The sequence below is a fragment of the Rhinoraja longicauda genome, chromosome 14 (assembly GCF_053455715.1).
Source record: "Rhinoraja longicauda isolate Sanriku21f chromosome 14, sRhiLon1.1, whole genome shotgun sequence".
NCBI classification, from domain to species: Eukaryota; Metazoa; Chordata; class Chondrichthyes; order Rajiformes; family Arhynchobatidae; genus Rhinoraja; species Rhinoraja longicauda.
The window spans coordinates 41,237,396-41,262,013 of NC_135966.1; the positions used below are offsets into that span (position 1 = coordinate 41,237,396).

General features: G+C 44.2%; 1 protein-coding gene across 1 annotated transcript in view; it reads right to left on the bottom strand.

Annotated features, from left to right (window-relative positions):
- LOC144600221 (protocadherin Fat 1-like) overlaps window positions 1-24,618 on the bottom strand; it is a 119,849-nt gene that overhangs the window by 28,978 nt on the left and 66,253 nt on the right. Inside the window, exons 12-18 of the mRNA XM_078411753.1 lie at window positions 19,237-19,470; window positions 17,420-17,809; window positions 14,960-15,174; window positions 9,571-9,708; window positions 7,206-7,349; window positions 4,175-4,372; window positions 2,060-2,864 (exon numbers count right to left, since the gene is read on the bottom strand). Coding sequence (XP_078267879.1) covers window positions 2,060-2,864; window positions 4,175-4,372; window positions 7,206-7,349; window positions 9,571-9,708; window positions 14,960-15,174; window positions 17,420-17,809; window positions 19,237-19,470 — 2,124 coding nt within the window. The remainder of the gene's footprint in view (window positions 1-2,059; window positions 2,865-4,174; window positions 4,373-7,205; window positions 7,350-9,570; window positions 9,709-14,959; window positions 15,175-17,419; window positions 17,810-19,236; window positions 19,471-24,618) is intronic.

The window sequence follows — 24,618 nt, forward strand, 5'->3', positions numbered from 1 at the left end:
AGACCTGGGCTAATGTCTACACCAGCAGCAACTGTTGGCAGAGCAGGGGACAAAAAATAATATTTAATTTAACGCAACATTTAAGAAGCATTTAGACAGGTGCATGGATGGGATAATTTTAGAGGGATATGGGCGAAACACAGGTGGTGGGACTAGTGTAGATGGGCTACGTTTGTTGGCGTGGGTTAGTTGGGTGGAAGGGCCTGTTTTCATGCTGTAACTCAGTATTGAAAGAATGGATGGTTTGTTTGAGAACACAGAGCAGACTGGAAGGAATCAAGGAGACTTAAGCATTTAATAAGACAAGAATCTTAGTTAATTCCCTGGGTCACAGGAACAAGACAAGGTGTAGCTCCTGTTCTGCAGGTGTGTTTAGATACGCTACATTACATAGATGGGATTGTAACTGAATGAATTCCACTAGTCAGCATTGAAAGGCAGTGCACGGATCTGCTGGCAAACTGAAGCGTGAATCACTAATACAAACCGTTTTCAAACAACATGTGTGCAGTTTTTTTCTTTGCTGAACATATATTCGTCTCTTTAGTCGTGATAATCAGACTTTACAGAAAATTGTGGAAAAACTCAGCGGATCAGGCAGCGTCAGTAGAAAGAGAAATAGTTAACGTTTATGATTGAAATGCTTTTTGTCAGTTCTGAGGAAAGATTTTCAACCTGAATCATTAACTGCCTGAAGAAGAGGCCCCACCTGAAATGTCACCTGTCCATTCCCTCCACTGAAGCTGCCTGACCCACTGAGTTCCTCCAGCACTTTGTGTTTTGCTGACTCATCAACTCGTGCTTTTTTCAATGGCTGCAATCCAAATCTCTGAGTGTTCCCAGCCTTCTCTGTTTTCATTTTAGAGTTGCAGAGACTGCGGGTTCTTGATTTTCATCAGTCATATTTTAGGCTGCCTCTTTCTTTATTTTGGAGCCCTCATAATTCTCAGTTGGTATTTCTGAATCGGGTAGATGATACAGATCCTAGGATTTATTAAATGACAGTCAAGGAAGCCTTTCGGGATCTTTGGAATATAGAAGGAAACATCCAGCAGGATTTCCTGCTCCTAATTGCCAGGCGTGGAGCCCAGCGAGGTGGTACATATGTGCATGGATGATAGCTAAAGGCTGGATTAGGCCAAATCATACGATCTCCCCAAAGGAATATCATAATGCCGTTTTGCTGGATTTTTAATTGCAGGACTCTACTCAAAGAAAGAATGATAGCGTAATCTGGCAGTTTTTTTAACGGTTATTTTTTATTATTTTTTAAGTGAGGAAATGGGACTAGATTAGATGGGCTAGCTTGGTCAGCATGGATTACTGTGTGCGGCACGGTGGCGCAGCGGTAGAGTTGCTGCCTTACAGCGCCAGAAACCCGAGTTCGATCCCAATTACGGGTGCTGTCTGTAGGGAGTTTGTACGTTCTCCCCATGACGACGTGGATTTTCTTTGGTTTCCTCCCATACTCCAAAGATGTTTGGTCTTCCCACATTCCAAAGACATACAGGCTTTTCGGCCGACTGAGTCCGCACCGACCAGCGATCCCCGCACATTAATACTATCCTACGCACACTAGGGACAATTTACATTGAGACCAAGCCAATTAACCTAGTTTAATTGGCTTGGTCTCAATGTAAATTATCCCTAGTGTGTGTAGAATAGTGTTAATGTGCGGGGATCGCTGGTCGGTGGGGACTCAGTCGGCTGAAAAGCCTGTATCTTTAAACTAAACTAAACTAAACTAAACTGTGCTCTATCATTGACTCTATCATTGTAAAGGGAAGTTTATGCAAGATTCCATGGAGTTAAATGGCCAGGCAATGTGTTAATGATATTCGTCATGGGATAACCTTCCAACATCACTTGGGGAATGCACCCTTGTCTCAACAGTGCACTGAATTGCAAGGTTGTGTGCTCATGTATATGTGTGGGGACCCACTGATTCTCAGAAGGCACTGTAACCACCGACCTATGGTTGGCATCCTCCATAGAAGAGGATAAACAGAAGAAAATGGACGGGAATCTTTGATTTAATTTTCATGCAAAAATATCTTACCATTACATGAGCAGGTGCGATGGTGCAGGTAGCGAGGTATGATGAAGCTCAGAATGGCGGTGGTGTATGTGAACACATTTCCCATGTCCAGTTGAAAGTTTCCTTGGCAGTGCTCTTGGGGGCAGTAGTAATCAGAACAGTGGTGAGCCACTCTAACAATGTGAACTTCACCCTTCCTCTCCAAATCCGCAGCAGAGGAGATGAACTTCTCCTTCAGAACGCTGGGTTCATAGAAGGACTCTTCTGACTTCTTTACCACCAGGAGCACATCCAGGTTGGGTGAGCCTTGAGCTGGCTGCAAGCTGATGAGGTCAATGAAGTTCTTGCGAACCTGGAGGAGACCTGCCAGGGATCTCCGAAAGTTCCACCAGTGTTCACTGATGAACCTCTCTGGTGTAACCTGGGCCAGCTCCACCAGAATGGCCTGGTCTAGCGTATCTGCCGTCACATGCATGACGTGTATTTGTGCCTCCACCGTGGTGATGAACTTTCGGTCGGAGACACTGACATTGAACAGGTAGTGCCCCGTCTCCAAGGCCTGCTGTGCCAGCACTTTGCCATCTGTGCTGCCAATGGCAAACATGTTATTCAGGCCGAAGCCCGGGACCATGCTGTAGGTGAGAGTGTCGTGTAGATCGAGGTCCGTTGCGTGGATTTTTCCAATGAATCCTCCTGGGAACTTGCTGCTTGTGGTAACAATGAAGACTTGCAGCGGTTGCACAGACGGAGGGTACCGACTCTCCTTGATCACCCGGATATTTATAAAGGACGAGGATGACAAAGGTGGCCAACCATTGTCTGTCACCTGAAGAAAGCGCAGAGTTTTTAATATATCATTGCATCAATAGACAATAGACAATAAGTGCAGGAGGAGGCCATTCAGCCCTTTGAGCCAGCACCACTATTCAATGTGAAGTATTCACTATTCAGTCTGAAGAAGGGTCTCGACCCGAAACGTCACCCATTCCTTCTCTCCTGAGATGCTGCCTGACCTGCTGAGTTACTCCAGCATTTTGTGAATAAATACCACTATTCAATGTGATCATGGCTGATCATTCTCAATCAGTACCCCGTTCCTGCCTTCTCCCCATACCCCCTGACTCCGCTATCCTTAAGAGCTCTATCTAGCTCTCTCTTGAATGCATTCAGAGAATTGGCCTCCACTGCCTTCTGAGGCAGAGAATTCCACAGATTTACAACTCTCTGACTGAAAAAGTGTTTCCTCATCTCCGTTCTAAATGGCCTACCCCTTATTCTTAAACTGTGGCCCCTTGTTCTGGACTCCCCCAACATTGGGGACATGTTTCCTGCCTCTAACGTGTCCAACCCCTTAATAATCTTATATGTTTCGATAAGATCCCCTCTCAACCGTCTAAATTCCAATGTATACAAGCCTCATCAATGCTCACTTCCTTATCTTTGCTGAAATTAGGACGGGCCGGATTTAGTGAATAAGCAATCTGGATAACAGTGCAGAACCTGTGCCAAAGCCAGGCAGTACCCAACTATTTGAGGCTTTCATTTGGTAAATCAACAGAATCTATCTAATGTCATAACCCAGCCTATAATCCCTTCCCATTCACAGTGCTCCAGCCAGTAGACATTTTAGTGAAAGGGGTTCCTAGAAGTATAAATCATAGTTGTATTGTACCTGTTACTGAAATAATCTGTTTTCAGAAAGACATATCTGTACTAATGAGATAATTTTATGTGCAAGAATGAGGCAAGATCTTAAGTAAGGAGGCAGATGAATGGTGCATTGTTTGTTGTGTTGTAATAATGCCAGGGTTAGTTAGGGATGTGTCTGAACAGGTTGCAGGTATGCTGCTTGCTGCAGTAGAAATAATCTGCCGTTGTATCTCAAAGGATCCGATGGCATGAGTCAATGTACTGCCAGGAGTGTCGAACAATGGAGATTGCCCTCTGTTTATTCAGCACCAGCAGCGCAGGATCATGAGGGAATATAATCATTCTTCATCATTCATCGTTCTTAAAAACTGATATGATGAAATGACACCTAACTTCATTGGAACCAGACGTTCCTTTGATTTTACCTTAACACTTTGTGCTGTAGGAAAGGATGAAGCAGAATGTAGAATGTCGTGGTTAACTTACCTGGACCTGTAGAATGTACTGCTCTCTCACTTTCTGTAGGAGACGTGCCTGGGTCTTCAACAGTCCATGTTGGTCGATGTGAAAGTTGTTATCCTCATTGCCAGCGGTGATAGTAAAAAGGAATGGCTGTCCATTGATGGCAGTGTCTCTGTCTATCACCAACAGTTGCAGTACACCTGAGCCAATAGGCTCGTTCTCCTGAGAATGGAGAAACAATTTATAGTCTGCAGTTTCTTTGATCGGTATCACAGCCATAAAAGTCACACCGCATGGGAAAAGGCCCTTCAGCCCAACTTGCCATGCCGACCAACCAAGATGCCCCATCTAAACTAGTCCCATTTGTCTGCATTTGGCCCTTATACCTCTAAGCCTTTCCTACTGATCTATCTACCTGTCCAAGTGGTTTTTAAATCCAGTTACAGTACCTGCCTCAACTACCTCCTCCGGCAGCTCATTCCATATACCCAGCACCCTCTGAGTGAAACAGTTGATTCTTGGATTGCTGTTAAATCCTGTCCTTCCTTACATCTTACACCTACATAGTCTGATTCTGGTTTCCCTGACCCGATTCCCCGTATGGTTTTATACACCTCTATAAGATAACACCTCAGCTTCCTATACTTCAAGGAATAAAATCCAAGCCGACCCAACCTTTCCTTACAGCTCAGGCCCTCAAATCCTAGCAACATCCTCATAAATCTCTGTGCTTTTTCCAGTTTCATGACATCTTTCCTTATGCCAGGGTGACCAAAACTGAACACAATACTCCAAATATGGCCTCACATGTAAAACTATAATATAATGTGCTGACTTCTATGTTCAATACACTGACAGAAGAAGGCCAATGTACCAAAAGCCTCTTCACCATCCAATCTATCTGTGATACCACTGGCAATGAACTATGTACCTGCACTCCAAGGTCCCTCTGCATTGTGGTATCTTTATCAAAAATTGGTCAGTGTTGCTTCATTGATGTTGACATTTCAGCAATATAAGGAGAACAGATCAAAAGCTTGGAACAGATGCTGCCCACATTTTGCACCTCATGTTTGTACTAAATTAGGAATGCAACCAGTCAGGTTTGTACTGTCTGATTACAGCTGGTTCAAAGTCAGCAACCCTGGTTTACAGTGTAGGGAAAAAAACTGCAGATGCTGGTTTGAAATCGAAGGTAGACACAAAATGCTGGAGTAACTCAGCGGGTCGGGCAGCATCTCAGGAGAGAAGGAATGGGTGACGTTTCTGGTCGAGACCCATTCCTTCTCTCCTGAGATGCTGCCCGACCCGCTGAGTTACTCCAGCATTTTGTGTCTATCCCGGTTTTACAATTCTCTCTCTGAATTTCCGTCGTGGTTGAATATGAGAAGTTCTCCCCAAACACCTTGCCAACTCTTCCCTTTCAATTACTTAATCTTCAGTTTTTAGTTTGTAATTTTAAGCTGATTTAAGTTTATTTTGTTTCTTGTGCACATTTGTTGCAAATCTGTACTTGTTAAATGACCACCCAAGCGTAGCACAGACGCCAAAATTGTAGATCAATGTTTCGGGCAGGTTAAATCTACAATATACAAAGGGTACACTGGTAGAGTGAAGGAAACTTGCTGAGTGATGCGCTCAGCTTTAAAGTGTCCTTAACGTGCTGCTCCTATAACCCATCAATACAACTTGCCAAACTGCAAAGGCTTGGAGTCTGGCAGCACCTCAATGTTACAATTCTTAACTTTAGTTTCAAATCTCTACAAGGTCTTTAACCTCCTGTAGCCTACAAACCTCCTGATCACTCCAGTTCTCAAAATTCCGCCCATCCTAACTTTCTTCATTCCACTCTCGGCTGTGTCTTCATCTGCATCTGCCTGGGTTGTGTCCTTTGCAAATTTCTCCCTTATTCTCCTTCGTTATCTACCTCCTTTAAGACAATCCTTAATACCTATTTCTTTGTCTAAAAAACATTTTGATCAACTATCCAAACGGATGGCTTGTTGTGACGTAACTGCACGCTAATATTACAGCACCAAGCTTTGGGATGTTTTATTATGTTTAAAATTGCCATATAAATGCAAGGTATTAGTACTTTGTCAGTGATAAAATGCATTGCCTAGAAATTGGGCTTTAATTATTCTGGTTTGCTAAATAGGTGCTGTGAATAGTGATAATGCTACATTAAAAAGCCACAAGTGTGTTCTCTCCAGAAGTATTAAAATCCAACCTATGTATTTCATAGAGAGCAGTTGCCTGTCTGACAGGCAGATGCTGCACAACGCATTGGATCAGTAAAGGGATCAGGTGCATTTTAGTGTAGTTTAGTTTAGTTTAGTGATACAGCACTCGACCAGCTCAGTCCGCACCGACCAGCGATCCCCGCTGCACTAGCACTACATTAGCACTACCCTGCATGCACTAGGGACAATTTTACATTTACACCAAGCCAATTAACCTGCAAACCTGTACGTCTTGGAGTGTGGGAGGTAACTGGAGATCTTGGAGAAAACCCACGCAGGTCACGGGGAAAACGTACAAACTCTGTACAGACAGCACCCGTAGTCAGGATTGAACCCGGGTCTCCGGTACTGTGAGGCAACAACTCTCTCGTTGCGCCACCGTGCCACCATGCATTTGTGGTACTGTCTTGGAAAATGTAGGTGGATATGGAAAACAGAGATGTGGTAAGATGGGGACGGTGCATTTTGGAACAAGCCCAATGGTATCTCATGAATTAGAGCTCTGGGATCTACTCTGGGGGACTGGCTGGCACATACAGGTTACCAATATAGAGAGATGATGCGGACTTAACGGAACAAATGATCATTTTCCATGCTGTAGCTATGCTTCTCCGGAATATGAAGTGCAAATAAAACCTGAAATTAGTTTGAATGATGCATGGAAATGCCCCATCCATGGTGAATTAATGTCAAGAATGCGTGCAAATGATTGAAAATAGAGGGATTCTGCTCCAGACCAGCAAATGTATCCAATTTCTAGGCAATTATGTACTTCTTTCATTGAAGTTGCAACCGTGAGACATTAATCCTACCTGAATAACCACACTGTAGTTGAACTGAAAAAACGTGGGTGGATTATCATTCACATCTATCACCTGGAGGTTTACAGTGGTCTCGCTGGACAGTGGGGGCACGCCATTATCCGTGGCCCGGACAACCAAGGAGTAACTGGATATCTAGGGAAAGAGCACAACACATGTCTTGGAATAAGTTGCAGTTATAAAAATATAATTGTCAAATACTTGTACTATATTTCTACCATGCTGTTGAAACAAAGGAATCATAAAGTCATATAGCTCAGAAACAGAACCTTCGACCCATCTCATCCATGCTAACCAAGATGCCCATTTAGCCTTGTCCCCCGTCTGCCCATATTTGACCCAGGTCCCTCTGAACTGTTTCCATTCATGTTGAGTTTAGAGGCCCACCGAGACCTCGCTGACCAACCATCACCTGTTCACACTAGTTCTATGTAATCTCAATTTCACATCCTACATACTAAAGGAATTTACAAAATCCAATGAACTAACAATCCTTCACGTCTTTGGAGTGTGGGAGGAAACCACCCGGAAAAAGCCCACATGGTCACAGGGAGAACATACAAACTCCATACAGACAGCACCCGTCGTAAAGATCGCACCCGGGTCTCCGGTGCTGTAAGACAGCAACTTTACCACTGCAACACTATACCTGTCCAAATGTCATTTCAATGGTATGTTGTACCTGAATCCTCTGAGTGCTGCGATAATGCTGTGATAATGTTCTGTAACGTGATGAAATGTTTCTCAGTTTTATTAGTCTGAGCTGATTTAGTTGAGATACACTCGGGGAGGGGACAAATGTTGGGATTGTTCTCAACATGTCTAGGATGACGATCAACATATTTTTTCTTAAAGCGCATAAACACCAGCTTTCAAAATTACAGTAGGAACTTCCATCAGTAGAATTTAATCCACTGCCCTTGACAATAACATTTGCATAATGACCTCAACACTGAAGCAAAATGTCCTGGTGAATGGGGGAGGATAATTTATCGCCCTATTCCGAAGATACGTTTGGATATGTAAGCCATAATAATAATAATAATAATAATATGCCTTTATTGTCATTGTACGAACAGTACAACGAAATTAGAAGTGCTACATCTGAAACAGTGCGACAGTGCAAACCTTCCAAAAACAATCGCACAGACATAGGAACCAACACAATAAGTACCAATATCAATAAAAACCAATAAAAACTAATAAATAATAAATGAGTTTTGCACCTAAGATGCTGTATATATTTTAAAAAAGTGCAAAGAAAGTGAGAGTCACATCAAGTCAAGTATTTCCATGCTCATGTAGCTTCAAAAGACATCAATTTTGCCATGACACGATGAAGAATACTCATAAATTTAAAAAAAATGAAATAATGGAATATTGGCTAATAATACATGGCAATCATGTACATTCTTCAGTAAACACAAAGATCAGACCGAGGGGAGTTTCCTATCCCTTTACCTGTCACAATTTGCCAAAAAGAAACCTTGATCAAATCCTTTTGCTTATCTTTTGAATCCTGATGTAAGATAGAAGAAAAATTCTTCCAGCCCATTGCAAGGTTTAAATTAATTTATTGATTGAAAGATACAGCATGGAAACAGGCCATTTGGCCCACTGAGTACTCACTGGCCATCCATCACCTGTTTACACTAGTTCTATGTTATCCCACATCCGCTGCCTGCACAATTGGGTCAATTTACAGAGGCCAATAAACCCACAAACCTGCACGTCTTTGGGATGTGCAGGGAGGCGACTGCAGATGTTGGTTTAAATCGAAGATAGGCACAAAATGCTGGAGTAACTCAGCGGCACAGGCAGCATCTCCGGAGTTTCAGACTAACGAAGGGTCTCGACCCGAAACGTCGCCCATTCCTTCTCTCCTGAGATGCTGCCTGTCCTGCTGAGTTACTCCAGCATTCTGTGTCTATCTGTGTCTTTGTGATGTTGCAGGATACCGGGGCACCCAGAGGAAACCCACGCAGTCACAGGGAGAAAGTGCAAACACAGACATCGCCCGAGGTCAGGATCCGACCCGCAGTAGCAAGAATACTTTGAACCAAATCCCTCTTATGGTGGCCAACATATTTCTTTCATAAAGTGCGTAAAGGTCAGCTTTTTTCTGGTGTTGTGAGGGTGCGGCCCTACTAGCTGCACCACAGTGCCGCCCGTGAGGACTATTCTGATGAGGTCTACAACCTGTTCCAAAAGGGCAATATTCTCAACCAGACTAGCAATGAATCTTTCCTTGCGCCTATTCCCTTGGGAGGACATTGGCTTATTGCTTCGATTTCTCAGCACTTCGGCCATTTTGATATAGACGAGAAGCTGGCCGCTACAATGTCTTTGTACATACCTCCTCCCTGTCAAGATGCTGTGATAACAAAATCTCCCCATTCTTCGAGTCAATAGTAAAATGTTGGTTATGATCTCCATTAACTATTGAGTAATGGATCAGATTGTTAAGGGGTCCATCCTTGTCAGAAGCCGTCACCTGAGAAAACACAACAGAAGATTTTCAATGTGTTCAAAAAATGGAATAAAAACACACGCCAATGGCTCAATGGTCCTCTACTACGCTTTGAGAGAATATGAGAAAAATACGAGGTGCTGTGATAACAAAATCTTTCTGATCTTTGAGTCAATAGTAAAACACCGCTTAATAATAATAATAATAATAATGCATTTTATTTATATAGCGCTTTTCATATACTCAAAGACGCTTTACAGAGATTATGAGAACATAGGGAAATGAATAAATAGATAAATAAGTAAATAAATAAATGAACAGAGAAAGGAAACAGAAGGTGAGGTGACCTTCAGTGGTTGAAGGCAGTACTGAACAGGTGAGACTTCAATGATGTTTTGAATGTGGTGAGTGTGGAGGAGTCTCTAACGGTTTGGGGTAGTGAGTTCCATAGGGTGGGAGCAGCGATGGAGAAAGCCCTGTCCCCCCAGGATCTGAGTTTGGTCCGGATGTGGGGGGATAGGAGATTGGCAGCGGCAGAGCGGAGGGTGCAGGTGGGAGTGTGCCTGTGGAGGAGGTCGGTCAGGTAGGATGGGGCCAGGTTATGGAGGGCTTTGTATGTTATGAGGAGGATTTTGTACTGGATTCTCTGGGGGATGGGGAGCCAGTGGAGTTTATAAAGGACGGGGGTGATATGGTCACGGATCGAGGTGTGTGTGAGTAGACGGGCAGCGGAGTTTTGAATGTATTGAAGTTTATTGATGATTTTTGAGGGTGCGCCATAGAGGAGGCTGTTGCAGTAGTCCAGACGGGAGGTGATGAAGGCGTGGATGAGGGTTTCTGCAGCTGTGGAGGAGAGGGATGGACGGAGACGGGCAATATTTTTGAGGTGGAAGAAGGCTGTCTTTGTGATGTGTTTGATGTGTTTGTCGAAGGAGAGGGTTTGATCAAGGATGATTCCAAGATTCCGGATGTGAGGTGAGGTGGATACTGGGAGACCATTAATGTTGAGGATGAAGTTTTGGGTGGATTTGGTGAGCGTTTTTGGACCAATGATGATGATTTCAGATTTGTTGCAATTGAGTTTGAGGAAGTTTGATTGAAGCCAAGATTTTATTTCAGTGATGCAGTTTGTCAGTGTAGAGTGTGTGGTGGGGGAGATTGACTTGGTGGAGATGAGGAGCTGGATATCATCGGCGAAGCAGTGGAAGTTGAGACCATGACGGCGGATTAATTGACCAAGGGGGAACAGGTAGAGGATGAAGAGGAGGGGGCCAAGGACTGAGCCTTGGGGGACACCTTGGGGGAGAGGAGCGGTGGGGGATTTACAATTGTTAATGGAGATGAACTGGTGTCTGTCAGAGAGGTAAGATTTGAACCAGGATAGGGCTGTGCCGATGATGTTAAGGGAGGTTTCAAGTCGGGTGAGGAGAATGGAGTGATTTATGGTGTCAAAGGCGGCGCTGAGGTCAAGTAGGATGAGGATGTTGAGGTTGCCAGCGTCGGAGGAGGAGAATGTCGTTTGTGATTTTGAGGAGCGCAGTTTCAATACAGTGGTTTGAGCGGAATCCGGATTGGAAAGTTTCATACAGGTTATTGGTAGAGAGGTGGTATTTGAGTTGGGAAGCTACAGCACGTTCCAAAACTTTGGACAGAAAGGGTAGGTTGGAGATTGGTCTGAAGTTGTTTGGGGTGTCAGGGTTTAGACCAGGTTTTTTCAGAATGGGGGTGACAGCAGCGATTTTGAGGGATGGCGGGATGATGCCAGTGGACAGGGAGGAGTTTATTGTTGCAGTGATAAGTGGAGAGAGAGCAGGAAGGCAGGCCTTGACAAAGCTGGAGGGGATGGGGTCCAGAGAGCAGGTGGCAGTTTTTATTCCTGTGAAGAGGTCAGAGAGGTCGGTGGTGGAGATTGGGGAGAACTGAGGCAGGGGCTGACAGGATAAGGGGGGGCAGGTGGTTTGAGGGGGAGCAGGTGCGTTGGTGGTTAAGGTGCTGTAGATGTTGTCTATTTTGCTTTGGAAGAATGAAAGGAAAGTGGTGCATTTGTCAACTGTGAATGATTGGGAGATGGTGTCCAGGGGGCTGAGGAGTTTGTTTATTGTAGAGAAGAGTGTTTTGAGGTTTCCGGAGCCAGAGTGAATTATTTGAGAGTAGTAGGTGGAGTGGGCACGGGAGAGGGCATCTTTATAGTGCTGTATGTGGTCTTTGTAGGCTTGGGAGTGAATTGTGAGACCTGCTTTGTTGCGGAGTCTTTCAAGTTGGCGGGCATGAGTTTTCATCACGCGGAGTTCAGGGGTAAACCAGGGAGCAGAGTGGGTGAAGGAAACTGTTTTGGTTTTTATAGGTGCAAGCTGGTCGAGGCAGGAGGAGAGAGTGCGGTTGTAGTAGTCAGTGAGGTCAGAGGGGCTGTGGAGGTCAACGAAGGGAGAGGTGGACATTATTTCAGAGAGGGAGGATGAGAGCGAGGTAGGTGAAACAGAGTTCAGCTTGCGGAAGTTGATTTTGCGTTTTTGCTTTGGAGCTGGGGTGGGAATGTTGACAGACATGGTGATGGCTAAGTGATCAGAGAGGGTGGGGTCGGAGCCAGAGAGGTGATGTAGATTTAGTCCAGTGGAGCAGACAAGGTCCAGAATGTGTCCACGGTTATGGGTGGGAAAATTGACGTGTTGAGTGAGGTTAAAGCAGTTGAGTATTTCAGTGAAGTCAGCGGTTATTGTGGAGTCAGTGGAGTCCATGTGGATGTTGAAATCACCGAGGAGGAGGATTGAGGGGGAGAGAGAACAGAACTGGGTCAGAAAGTCAGAGAAGTCAGAAAGGAATGATGGGTGTGGTTTGGGAGGGCGGTAGACAACTGCCATGACTAATTTTGTGTGGCCAGAGAGTTTGAAAGCCAAGTGTTCAAATGAAGGAGCAAATGAGATGGAGATGAGGTTGATCTTGAAGTCCTGTCGGTGAATTACGGCAATCCCACCACCTCGGCCTTCCGAGCGTGGTTTATTGATGTAGGAGTATCCGTTGGGTGTAGTGAGGTTGAGTGGGAGGTAATCCAGAGGTTGTTGCCAGGTTTCTGTCAGACAGAGGAAATCCAGTTTATTTTCCAGGATGAAGTCATTCAGAATGAGGCTTTTATTGTTGAGGGACCGGATGTTGAGCAGAGTGAGCTTCATGTTGCTTTGTGTGGTGTGGATGGACACGGGTGATTTAGCCAGGGCTTGTAGACAGGGGGCACGCTCGTGTGCGTTGTTGCGATGACGTAATGGACGAGTGGAAGTCCGATCAGCTGACCAGAGTGCAGGGATGGAGTGACCGGTCTGGGAGTAGACAAACTTGTGACCGGAGCCTCTGTGGATGTATTTGGGTCATCGTAGAAGTCCGTGGTTGATGATGGCAGAGATGCATGGCGGAGTGGAGTGGTTGTTGAGCTGGAGCAGCCTCGCAGCCAAGTACTTCAGTGCCATGCCAGGCAGGAGCGAAGGAGCATAGAGCCCAGAGAGATCAAAAGGTCACAGCAGGCACAACAGGCTGATCCAGAGCAAGGCCTATGAGGACCGAGGAAGCTGAGCAGCCTAAGGGTTAATAGGGAGCTGAGGACGTGCAGGCAGAGGAGGTAGCCAGGCAAGCAGGCAAGCAGGCAGCCAGGCAGCTGTCAGCGTTAGCGTTAGCGTTAGCGATTTGATGACGTCAGCGCTAGCTGTCAGGTAACCCACAGGGGAGCAGTCCAAGCCAGCAGAGACAGGAGCACAGACAGGAGTGAGAGGTCCAAGGGTGCGGAGTCCAAGGGTGCGGAGGCAGCGGTGGAAGAGCTGGGCAGATGATACCAGGTCAAGCAGAAGGATTTGTTTAAGCAGACAGACTTTTTTAAATCTGAGATTTTTTTTTAAAAACGGCAAAATTAATCCAAAAATAGAAGTGGTGAGAAGCGGCGAACAAACAACGCCAGCGTCCTCTCACGTCACTGAGATTAAGATCTCCACTTGCTGTGAGGAAATATGAGAACAATGCAGGCCGTGAGTTTAACCACAGGGATCACTACAGACATAATTTCTGTTCAGATTGCTGGCAATCCAACATGCATTATCCACATGATGCTCTCCTCCATCTTTCCTGCCTCAATAGTGCACCTCACCTCCAAATGGCTTCCCACTGGTCTAAACACTGGCCCAAATAGGAAACTGTTCATCCTTTGTTACCTTCTCTCCAGACCGAAGGTCCACCTGCCATTAGAGAGCTGCAGCATCCAGATGATAATTGCAGATATGGACATTCAGAAGCTGCCCTCCAACTCATCGTTACCCTATTCAGCAAAACCTTCAGTAAAGGTTTTTAAGAACATAAAACCTTAACACATAGGAGCAGAATTAACCCATTCATCTCATCGAGTCAACACTGCCATTCCATCATGGCTGATCTATTTTCCCTCTCAATCTCATTCTCTAGCCATCTTCTAGCCATAAGCTTTGAAGCTCTTCCTAATCAAGAACCTATCAACCTCTGCCTTAAACATTTCTTGGCCTCCACAGCCATCTGTGGCAATGAATTCTACAAATTCACCACCCTCTGGCTATAGAAATTCCTCCTCATCTTCATTTTGAAGGTATATCCTTTCATTCTGAGGCTGTGCCCTCTGGTTCTAGACTCTTCCCATTATTGGAAACACTCTTTCTATGACTCCTCTATCTTTCATTATCCGGTAGGTTTCAATGAGATTCCCCCCTCAGCCTTTAGTGATAATTCTAACTCTGTTTCTTTTCTTATACAAGCAGAAGCACAAGTGAGCTCACAGACACTACAGTCACTGGCTGAATTCACCTCTAAACATTTGACAAGAGTACAATAATAACTGATAACTCTCCCCAAGTCTTCTGTTGGCTGTTTGATATTTCAATGATATCTCACGCCAGTCAGACATTTAATTATAACTTTCTTGTTGGGGTTGGCAAGAATCACGAAGATTATTTTCATTATGCAACTGAAAGTTACCTTTAAAATATTCCATCTGACCTTTCACAGATCAGACATTTGATTTCTCTGCAGGAAGGAGGCACGGGACTTAGAAATAAGGATGGTATAGCTCGACCTTACATACCCGAGCTGTTTATAAGCTTGAGGCAGATGGGGTGGAGTTGGTGTCTAACTAATTTATCACCAGGATAGATTGTGTTGTTATTGCGATAAATTATCAGTGCTACATTTCAAGAGCAGTTTCTTTCATGTGCTCCAGTCTGAAAACAATTTGATGACAGCAAAATTGTCAAGGTTTTGCTTTTCCACTTACTTTAAGGAGCATTTCTCCCAGTGGAGCATCCTCGCTGACCTCGGCAGCATGTACACTGTGGCCAAACGTGGGTGGGTTGTCGTTCACATCTGTGACATTGATGATTACCGTTGTTGTATCACTGAGCAAAGGCTTTCCTTTCCTGTTGCCATCAATTGACAGGTAATACTCCGGGCAGGATTCATAGTCCAGGCTCCCATTCATGTACATGGCTCCTAAACACAGCAACAGATATGGCATCTTCTTAGGAAAGGATTAACATCAATAGATTTCACAATTTAAAAAAAATATCTGCCATTTCTCCACTCCACTGGTGTGACTTATAAAATAATCTGAATTCTTAAAGAAGAGCAACAAATCCCTCAGGACCTCTCAAAGTACTTTCATATATATAGTGAACTGTACCGAAGTTCAGAAAGTTAACTTTAGTTTTTACTGATACACCGCTGAAACAGGCTCTTCGACCCATCAAGTCTACGTCGACCAGCGATCACCCCGTACACCAACACTATCATACACACTAGGGACAATTTTACAATTCTACGGAAGCCAATTAAACTACATAACCTGCACGCCTTTGAAATATGGGAGGAAACCAGAGCTCCCAGATAAAACCCACACAGTCACAGGAAGAAAGTACAAACTCTGCACCCATAGTCAGGATCGAACCCAGGGTCTCTGGAGCTGTAAGGCAGCAACTCTCCCACTGCTTAAGCGTGCCACCCCTAACTGTCCGAGTGAATGTGGCATTCATTTAATATATGGCCTCGTCTCTACAGTGGGAAGTCGGAACATTTCTCAGACTGCACAGTGTTTCCTTGAGGATGGTCTTTAACACTGACAGAGAGAGCATGGGCGTTATGCCTCACTGAAAGGCAGCAATTTTAAGAAAGTAGAAATCTGTCTTTACTTGCAGAAGAGGCAGTGTGCAATATGTTCCTACACACCCAGCAAATTTTGGCTCCTCTACATTATTAACCGACCTGCGGCAATATTTAGGCCATCCAAGTACTGATGCATATTAATTGCATGTTTGACAAACTGCAACTCAAGGCAGACAAAAAAGAATGGACACTTTTAGTTGGTGCAAGTGTTCCCAGGTCTGGAATGACACCCTGCCCGGGTTTAATTGCGTGTTCAAAGCTCAAAGAGAAAAGTCGAGTACTGAATATAAAACAATATATTTCCTGAGGCAGTGAACTGCTTCAGAATGTTTAGGTAAGTCTGCAGTAAAGTGATATGCTCTATGCTTTGCTCCATGTGACACAATGCTCTCCCGTCTATACACGTAAGGAATGAGAGAGAATGCGTGGGAAAGAACTGCAGATGCTGGTTTAAATCGAAGGTAGACAACAAAATGCTGGTGCAACTCAGCGGGACAGGCAGCATCTCTGGAGAGAAGGAATGGGCCCGCTGAGTTGCTCCAGCATTTTGTGTCTACCTAAGAATGAGTGAGAATTCTTTCCACGTGTTGGTGAAACAAGCAACCGTGTTATTTTGTAGACACGAGCAAGTGCAGATGCTGGTTTACAAAAAAAATAAACAAAGTGCTGGAGTAACTCAGCTGGTCAGGTAGCATCTCTGGAGAACATGGGAAGGTCATGCTTCAGGCTGGTTGACCTGTCCTCCAATCTGAAGAAGGATCCCGACCTGAAACGTCACCCATCCATTTTCTCCAGAGATGCCACCTGAGCACTTTATCTCTTTAACTGTGTTATTTTACTGCATAACCCCAAGCCCTTCATTTATTGGTGTCCCTTGGTCAATAATGAGTTGATAACAAACTTATGTTTATGTTTTATGTCATCCCAGCGATATAAATTTTGATTTCTCTAATTTCAAATATCCCTTGCATTCCCCCTCTCTCTCTCTCTCTCTCTCTCTCTCTGTCCCTCCCCACCCTAGTCATCCTGCTAGTGTCACTGTCGTCCTGCTTAGTTTCAGTCTGTATTGTTTTGTTATCACCTCTTCCCAGCCAACAATGGACCATTGTGGGCTCCACCTTTCCTTGATCATGGGTGCTGGCTCTGGTTTGTTCTTTTGATATCTTTCATTCATTTGTTCTTTGTACCTGTTCATATCCCTAGCTTTCCTCTCCCCAGACTCAGTCTGAAGTAAGCGTCTCGACTCGAAACGTCTCCTACTCCTTTTCTCCAGAGGTGCTGCCTGACCCGCTGAGTTACTCCGGCATTTTGTGTCCATCTTCGGTGTAAACCAGCATCTGCAGTTCCTTCCTACACATAAAATCTATCTGATGTACAGCCAAGAATGTAGAGTAGGAGTAGACTTGGTGGGCCGAATGGCCTAATTCTACTCCCATCACTTATGAACTTATGAAGAAGACAAACAATATTTACACAGCACAATGGCAAGCTCAATGATGGAGTAATACTATTGCGTACTATACCAATGACGGCAGTATGATGATCAATTAAAAAATGTTAACCCCTGTATATTTACCTGATTTGGAATCAATGCGGAACTTGCCGTGCTCATTGCCATTCATAATGGTGTAAAGGATCTGCGCATCATTCGTGGCATCTCTCGTTAACGCTGACACGCTGAGTATCTGCTCGCCATTGTGCATGTCCTCTGGGACAGTGGCGACATACTCCCTTTGTATAAAGACAGGGATGAACTCTTCAATGCCGATGACTGAAACTATGACAGTGGCAAATGAAGACAGGCTCTGTGGAAGACCATGATCTCTGGCCTGAACAATAAGGTTAAAGGTTTTCTGCTGCTCCTTGTGCAATGACTTGTCCAGGTAGATGACACCAGAGAGTTCATCTATGGAGAAATACTCATTTGCTGATTCCACTAAGGTGTATGTGACCTCCGAATTGCGACCTATTGATGGAAAAAAAAATAGGTCAACCAAAAGCAAACTAAAATATCCAGCCAAGAAGTTAAATACAAAATGCTGGCGTAGCTCAGCGGGTCAGGCAGCAGTTAAAGACAAGGTATAGGTGTCGAGCCCCTTCTTCACATGACCAAGGTGTGGTCCATTGTTGGCTGTGAAAGAGTTCATAACGAAAGAATATATGGATGCGAACAGTGGAAAAGACAAGATGACTAGGATGGGCGCAGAGAGAGGGAATGCAGGAGTTATTTGAAATTAGAGAAATCACTATTCATATCACTGGGTTGTAAGCTGCCCAAGCGAATTATGACGTGCTATTCCTCCAATTTGTTTGTGGCCTCACTCTGACAGAATGGTCATATGGGAATGGGAAGGGATGTTAAATTATTTGGCAACCGGGAGATCGCGTGGGCAAAGGCGGACTGAGCGTGGGTGTTCAGCATAACGACCGCCCAGTCTGCGCTTGGTTTCTCATTTAAGCCAGGAAGGACAATGAAGGCCTGGGATTTATCCTATGTTGTGCATGCCATACAGTTGACTTTGGTTATTCCTCTGAAGAATAGCCCATCACAAAATCTGAAGAATCACAAGAGTCTGAAGAAGGATCTCGACGCAAAACATCACCTATTCCTTCTCTCCAGAGATGCTGCCTGTCCCGCTGAGTTACTCCAGCATTTTGTGTCTATCGTTAGTTATTCCTTGGTGGTTCAGAATACAAATTGGTTAAATGCCCATATATTCAGTCAGACCCCGACTAGCCTGAATGTGAAATGAAGGGTACAGCATAGCCATGAACAGATTTGAGAATCAGTGCACATTAATGGTATAACACCCCTAGTAATAATAATAAATAAGTCTGAATTGCATAGTTAATGAGACACTGGGAAGAAGAAATATTTCAGGTGAAGATCCTTCTTCAAAGCAGAAAAAATAATAAGTAAACATGCATTTTAATATAATCGGAAAATAAGTGAGGGGGGTAGATAAAGTTACTGCTTCTGTTTATTATAATCAAGGTATCATTAGTGAATGGGGTAATTTCACGTTACTATTGCAGTCCTGTTTCCTGACAGTTGATGTTTACGTTTGTGAGGGTGTAGCAGCAATATGGGAAGTTGTTTGACTGGCTCTTTCTCAACTCTCAGGGATCATTAACGTTGGCCTGTCTATGCTCTCCACATATATTAGCTTGCCTGCCAAATGATTCCAGCTGTATCTGTTTTGTTTCAGATTATGGGCACCCATATTACATTACTCTCTTTGGCTAAAAGCAAACCAATTGACTTTAAGCCAATACATGCACCACCTTTGTGAATTTCACAGGTGAGTGAGGGCCGACTTACGAAGCCAAATATGGACACTTGCTATTTGGGATTCTTAATCCAATACCAAACACAATGATTGATCCACTTACCAATATCGGGATCCCTGGCATGGACAACTGCCACAGGGGTCTTAACAGTGGTGTTATCAAAGACAGATACCGCATACTGTGAGGCGGAGAATTTGGGAGGGTTGTCGTTCACATCCTGTAGAACAATGCTGATATCTGCTTCGCAATATAGGCCGCTCCCGTCAGATGCTTTTGCAACCAGGTTGTACACAGCTTGATTCTCACGGTCCAGAGTCCCAACCGTCATCAGTTTTCCTAAGGTGGGGGAAGAGAAACAGGTATTAGTGCGATAATTTGCCATGCAAATCTTTAACCATGTTCCAATGACTCAAGTAAGTTCGCTTTCTGAATTGCTCAGCCAAACCAAACAGGAAAGTCTAGATTCAGTCCCAGTCTATATTGAGTCTACTAGACACCACTGGGACTGCTATTATTGCCCTTAGGGCTCATAGGTGACAGAGAAAAATAGATGTACTCATATAGTCAACTTCATAGGGATTTCAGAACATCCCATGTTTTTGATGGCCATGCAATATTTATGCAGCAAATTAATTGTTGTGATGCAGAAAAGGCAGTGGCCAATTTGTGCACAGAAAGTTCTCATGAACAGCAAAGAGAATAATAATCAGATAATCTGTTTTAGAAATTGTGACCGAGGGAAAATATTGGCCAACTTAGCAAGGATACTCTCCTGGTCATCTTCGTGGTAGTGCTGTGGGATGGCTAATATGAGAAGACATAGACAGAAGTGATTAACTTACTACATGCTTTGATGTTATTAATTTTTATGTTTGATTTTCTTTTTTGAAATAGTTTTTTTAATTTAAAAAAATTAATTACCTTAATATTTTAGAAACATAGAAACATAGAAACATAGAAAATAGGTGCAGGAGTAGGCCATTCGGCCCTTCGAGCCTGCACCGCCATTCAATATGATCATGGCTGATCATTCAGCTCAGTAGCCTGTACCTGCCTTCTCTCCATACACCCTGATCCCTTTAGCAAAAAGGGCCACATCTAACTCCCTCTTAATTATAGCCAATGAACTGGCCTCAACTACCTTCTGTGGCAGAGAATTCCACAGACTCACCACTCTCTGTGTGAAGAAATGTTTTCTCATCTCGGTCCTAAAAGACTTCCCCCTTATCCTTAAGCTGTGACCCCTGGTTCTGGACTCCCCCAACATCGGGAACAATTTTCCCGCATCTAGCCTCTCCAACCCCTTAAGAATTTTATATGTTTCTATAAGATCGCCCCTCAGTCTTCTAAATTCCAGCGAGTACAAGCCCAGTCTATCTAGTCTTTCCTCATATGTAAGTCCCTCCATCCCAGGGATCAATCTGGTGAACCTTCTCTGTACTCCCTCTAAGGCAAGAACGTCTTTCCTCAGGTTAGGAGACCAAAACTGCACACAATACTCCAGGTGCGGTCTCACCAAGGCCCTGTACAACTGCAGCAGAACCTCCCTGCTCCTAAACTCAAATCCTCTTGCTATGAATGCCAACATACCATTCGCTTTCTTCACTGCCTGCTGCACCTGCATGCTTGCTTTCAATGACTGGTGCACCATGACACCCAGGTCACGGTGCATCTCCCCTTCTCCCAATCGGTCACCATTCAGGTAATACTCTGCTTTCCTGTTCTTGCCGCCAAAGTGGATAACCTCACATTTATCCACATTATATTGCATCTGCCATGCATTTGCCCACTTGCCTAATCTATCCAAGTCACTCTGCAGCCTCCTAGCATCCTCCTCGCAGCTAACACTGCCACCCAGCTTCGTGTCATCCGCAAACTTAGAGATGTTGCATTCAATTCCCTCGTCCAAATCATTAATATACACTGTAAATAACTGGGGTCCCAGCACTGAGCCTTGCGGTACCCCACTAGTCACTGCCTGCCATTCCGAAAAGGACCCGTTTATTCCTACTCTTTGCTTCCTGTCCGCCAACCAATTTTCTATCCACCTCAACACTGAACCCTCAATACCGTGTGCTTTAAGTTTGTACACCAATCTCCTATGTGGGACCTTGTCGAAGGCCTTCTGAAAGTCCAGATATAACACATCGACTGGTTCTCCGTTATCCACTCTACTAGTTACATCCTCGAAAAATTCTATAAGATTCGTCAGACATGATTTGCCTTTGGTAAATCCATGCTGACTTTGTCCGATGATTTCTCCACTTTCCAAATGTAATGCTATCACATCTTTAATAACTGACTCTAGCATTTTCCCAACTACCGATGTTAGGCTAACTGGTCTATAATTCCCCGTTTTCTCTCTCCCTCCCTTTTTAAATAGTGGGATTACATTAGCTACCCTCCAGTCCTCAGGAACTACTCCAGAATCTAAAGAGTTTTGAAAAATTATCACTAATGCATCCACTATTTCTGAGGCTACTTCCTTAAGCACTCTGGGATGCAGCCTATCTGGCCCTGGGGATTTATCTGCCTTTAATCCATTTAATTTACCTAACACCACCTCCCGACTAACCTGGATTTCCCTCAGTTCCTCCATCTCTTTAGACCCCCGGTCCCCCGCTATTACCGGCAGACGGTTTATGTCTTCCTTAGTGAAGACAGAACCAAAGTATTTGTTCAATTGGTCTGCCATCTCCTTGTTCCCTATGATCAATTCACCTGTTTCCGACTGCAAGGGACCTACATTTGCCTTAACTAATCTTTTTCTCTTGACATATTTATAAAAGCTTTTGCAGTCTGTTTTTATGTTCCTTGCCAGTTTTCCCTCATAATCTATTTTCCCTTTCCTAATTAAGCCCTTTGATTTCCCTTGTTAGCCACAGATGCACTACCTTTCCTGGTTTGTTCTTTTGCCAAACTGGGATGAACACTTGTTGTAGTTCATCCATGCGACCTTTAAATGCCTTCCATTGCATGTCCACCGTCAACCCTTTAATGGCTTTTAAATTACACTGAATGCCAGAGACAATGAAAGGTCACTGGGCAGCACAGTGGTGCAACTATTACAGCTGCTGCTTCACAGTGCCAGAGACCCCGGTTCGATCCTGACCTCGGGTGCTCATGTGTGTGTGGCGTTTGCACGTTCTCCCTGTAAATGTGTGGGTTTCCTCCGGGTGCTCTGGTTTCCTCCCACTTTCCACAGTCGTGCGGGATTATAGGATCATTAGCCTCTGCAAATTGCCCCGAGTGCATAGGGAGTGGATGAGAAAGTGGGATGACATGGAACTAGTGTGAAGTAGTGCGAACGGTGAGCATGGACTCGGTTTGCCAAACGACCTGTATCCTTGCTGTACCTTGCAATTAATAAATCAACTCAATCCATCAAGACAGTCTGGCGCTTATCAGTTCCAAGATGTCAGCACTACCTGTACTGTCTGAAAGGTATTGGTTCCAAGATATTGCTGCTATCTGTACTGGCTGGATCCTTGTGTGCAAGTTTCTGGAGTAGGGCTTGATGCCAGAATCTGATTCAGAGACAAGAACACCACAATCCGAGGCACAATTCACAATCAACCAAAAGTAAACTCATGCCTGGTGTCTAAGTAAGTAAGAAGTATGTAAGTAAGTAAGTAAGCAAGAATTCTATGCAAGTTAGAATTTCCTTGTTCTATTGTGGGACATATGACAATCAAGACTCTCTTGACTCTTGCCGCATGCTAAGCATCTACCCCTGCTGGAAGTGTGCTTCCATGGGTGAGAGATGAGAACAAGATTGGCCTCTTTGGAATGATAAATCCCACTCTTGCTCGCAAGTTCTCACACGAATTTCACTCTTACGTTGATTTGAGTAATCACTAGGTTGGTCCTGAAACAATGGCTAACCAATCAACCAATGCCTGTGGAACCATAGTCTAACAAAAAGGACCAAAAGTTAAAAAAATTGTGTTAGATACTTACTGCCAACAAACTGGAAGACATAACACCTTGTTAAACTACCCACAGCTCAAGTTCAAGAAACTACTGCCTTATTAACCTTTTTTTGCCTGAGACTTAAGTGCGTGAATGTGTTTTACTTTCTTTAATTCTAATCCACATCCACCTTTAACCATGTAACTCAAAGTATCACTCAATTTCTCCAAATGGCAGAGGTGCAGGTGAGATAATCAGTGAGACAGAATCTTTTCACTGCATCTCGGTACACGTGACAATAAATTAAACTGAAACTGAAGAAATGAAGAAACTGAAGCGAGTGGCACGGTGGCGCAGCGGTAGAGTTGATGCCTTATAGCGCCAGAGACCCAGGTTCGATCCTGACTACGGCTGCTGTCTGTACGGAGTTTGCACGTTCTCTCTGTGACCTGCGTGGGTTTTCTCCGGAAGCTCCGGTTTCATCCCACACTCCAAAGACGTGCAGGTTTGTAGGTTAATTGGCTTGGTTTAATTGTAAATTGGCCCTAGTGTGTGTAGGGGAGTGTTAATGTACAGGAATCGCAGGTCGGTGCGGACTCGGTGGGCCGAAGGGCCTGTTTCCGCACTGTACCTCTAGACTAAAATAAACTAAAATGTTTAGGGACACCGATGTTTGGACAGAGCCACAGGTCTTCAGTTCAATGCGTGAGGCCAGATGAGTTTACATTTTGAGTTTTTGGCCTGAATTGTACTCACTCTCACCACTCATGGTCAAGTGGCTTGTTAGCAAAGATAATAGAGCAGAGCAAGATAGGCCACTCGACCCTAAAAAACATAGTATGTCATGGCGCCATTTTAGTAGGCAGAAACTTGCAGAAACATTTAAAAAGAAAAATAACAAAAATCTGTGAATTGATAGATGAGGTATATTCTGCGTTTTTATGGTATCATCACACATACTGTTCGCCCAAAACACTGATTACACTGCGAGAGGCAGAGCGAACGGTGGGTTTTGCCTACTAAAATGGCGGACGTTCTGCGTACTACAGTTCAGCATAGGCGATTTTGATGGAGTGGTCCATCTTGCTCCTCTAGTATCTTTGCTTGTTAGCCTCCTCATTGCATTCACCTTTCACAGCCACGTGCTTCCCAAAGTCTTTGAAGCCGCAGTTCTATAACCACCCTTTGCATGGATCAGCAAAGCCAAGGTACAGATATTGCGGGTTTAGGTGCAACACTTGTCCCTACAACACCTCCCACACCAACACACAGGAACCTAAACAGCCATTCAAGTGAGGCAGAGATTGGACTTTGACCGTATATTGTTTCGTATTTTCTGTTAGTACCTCATTTCTTCACTGTTATGGTGTACTTGGTGTGTTGGTTTTTCAAAAAATGTGCTTTACTCTTTAAAAAAATGCACACGCATATAATGCAAAACTTTCATGCACCATTTCAGGTACTAGCCAAGTCATTCCATTCACATTACATCAGAAATGACTTTTCTTGAGCAAATGTTTCGAAAGGTATTTCTAAACAATATTGAATGAGCCCATCCGGCACATCGAGTCT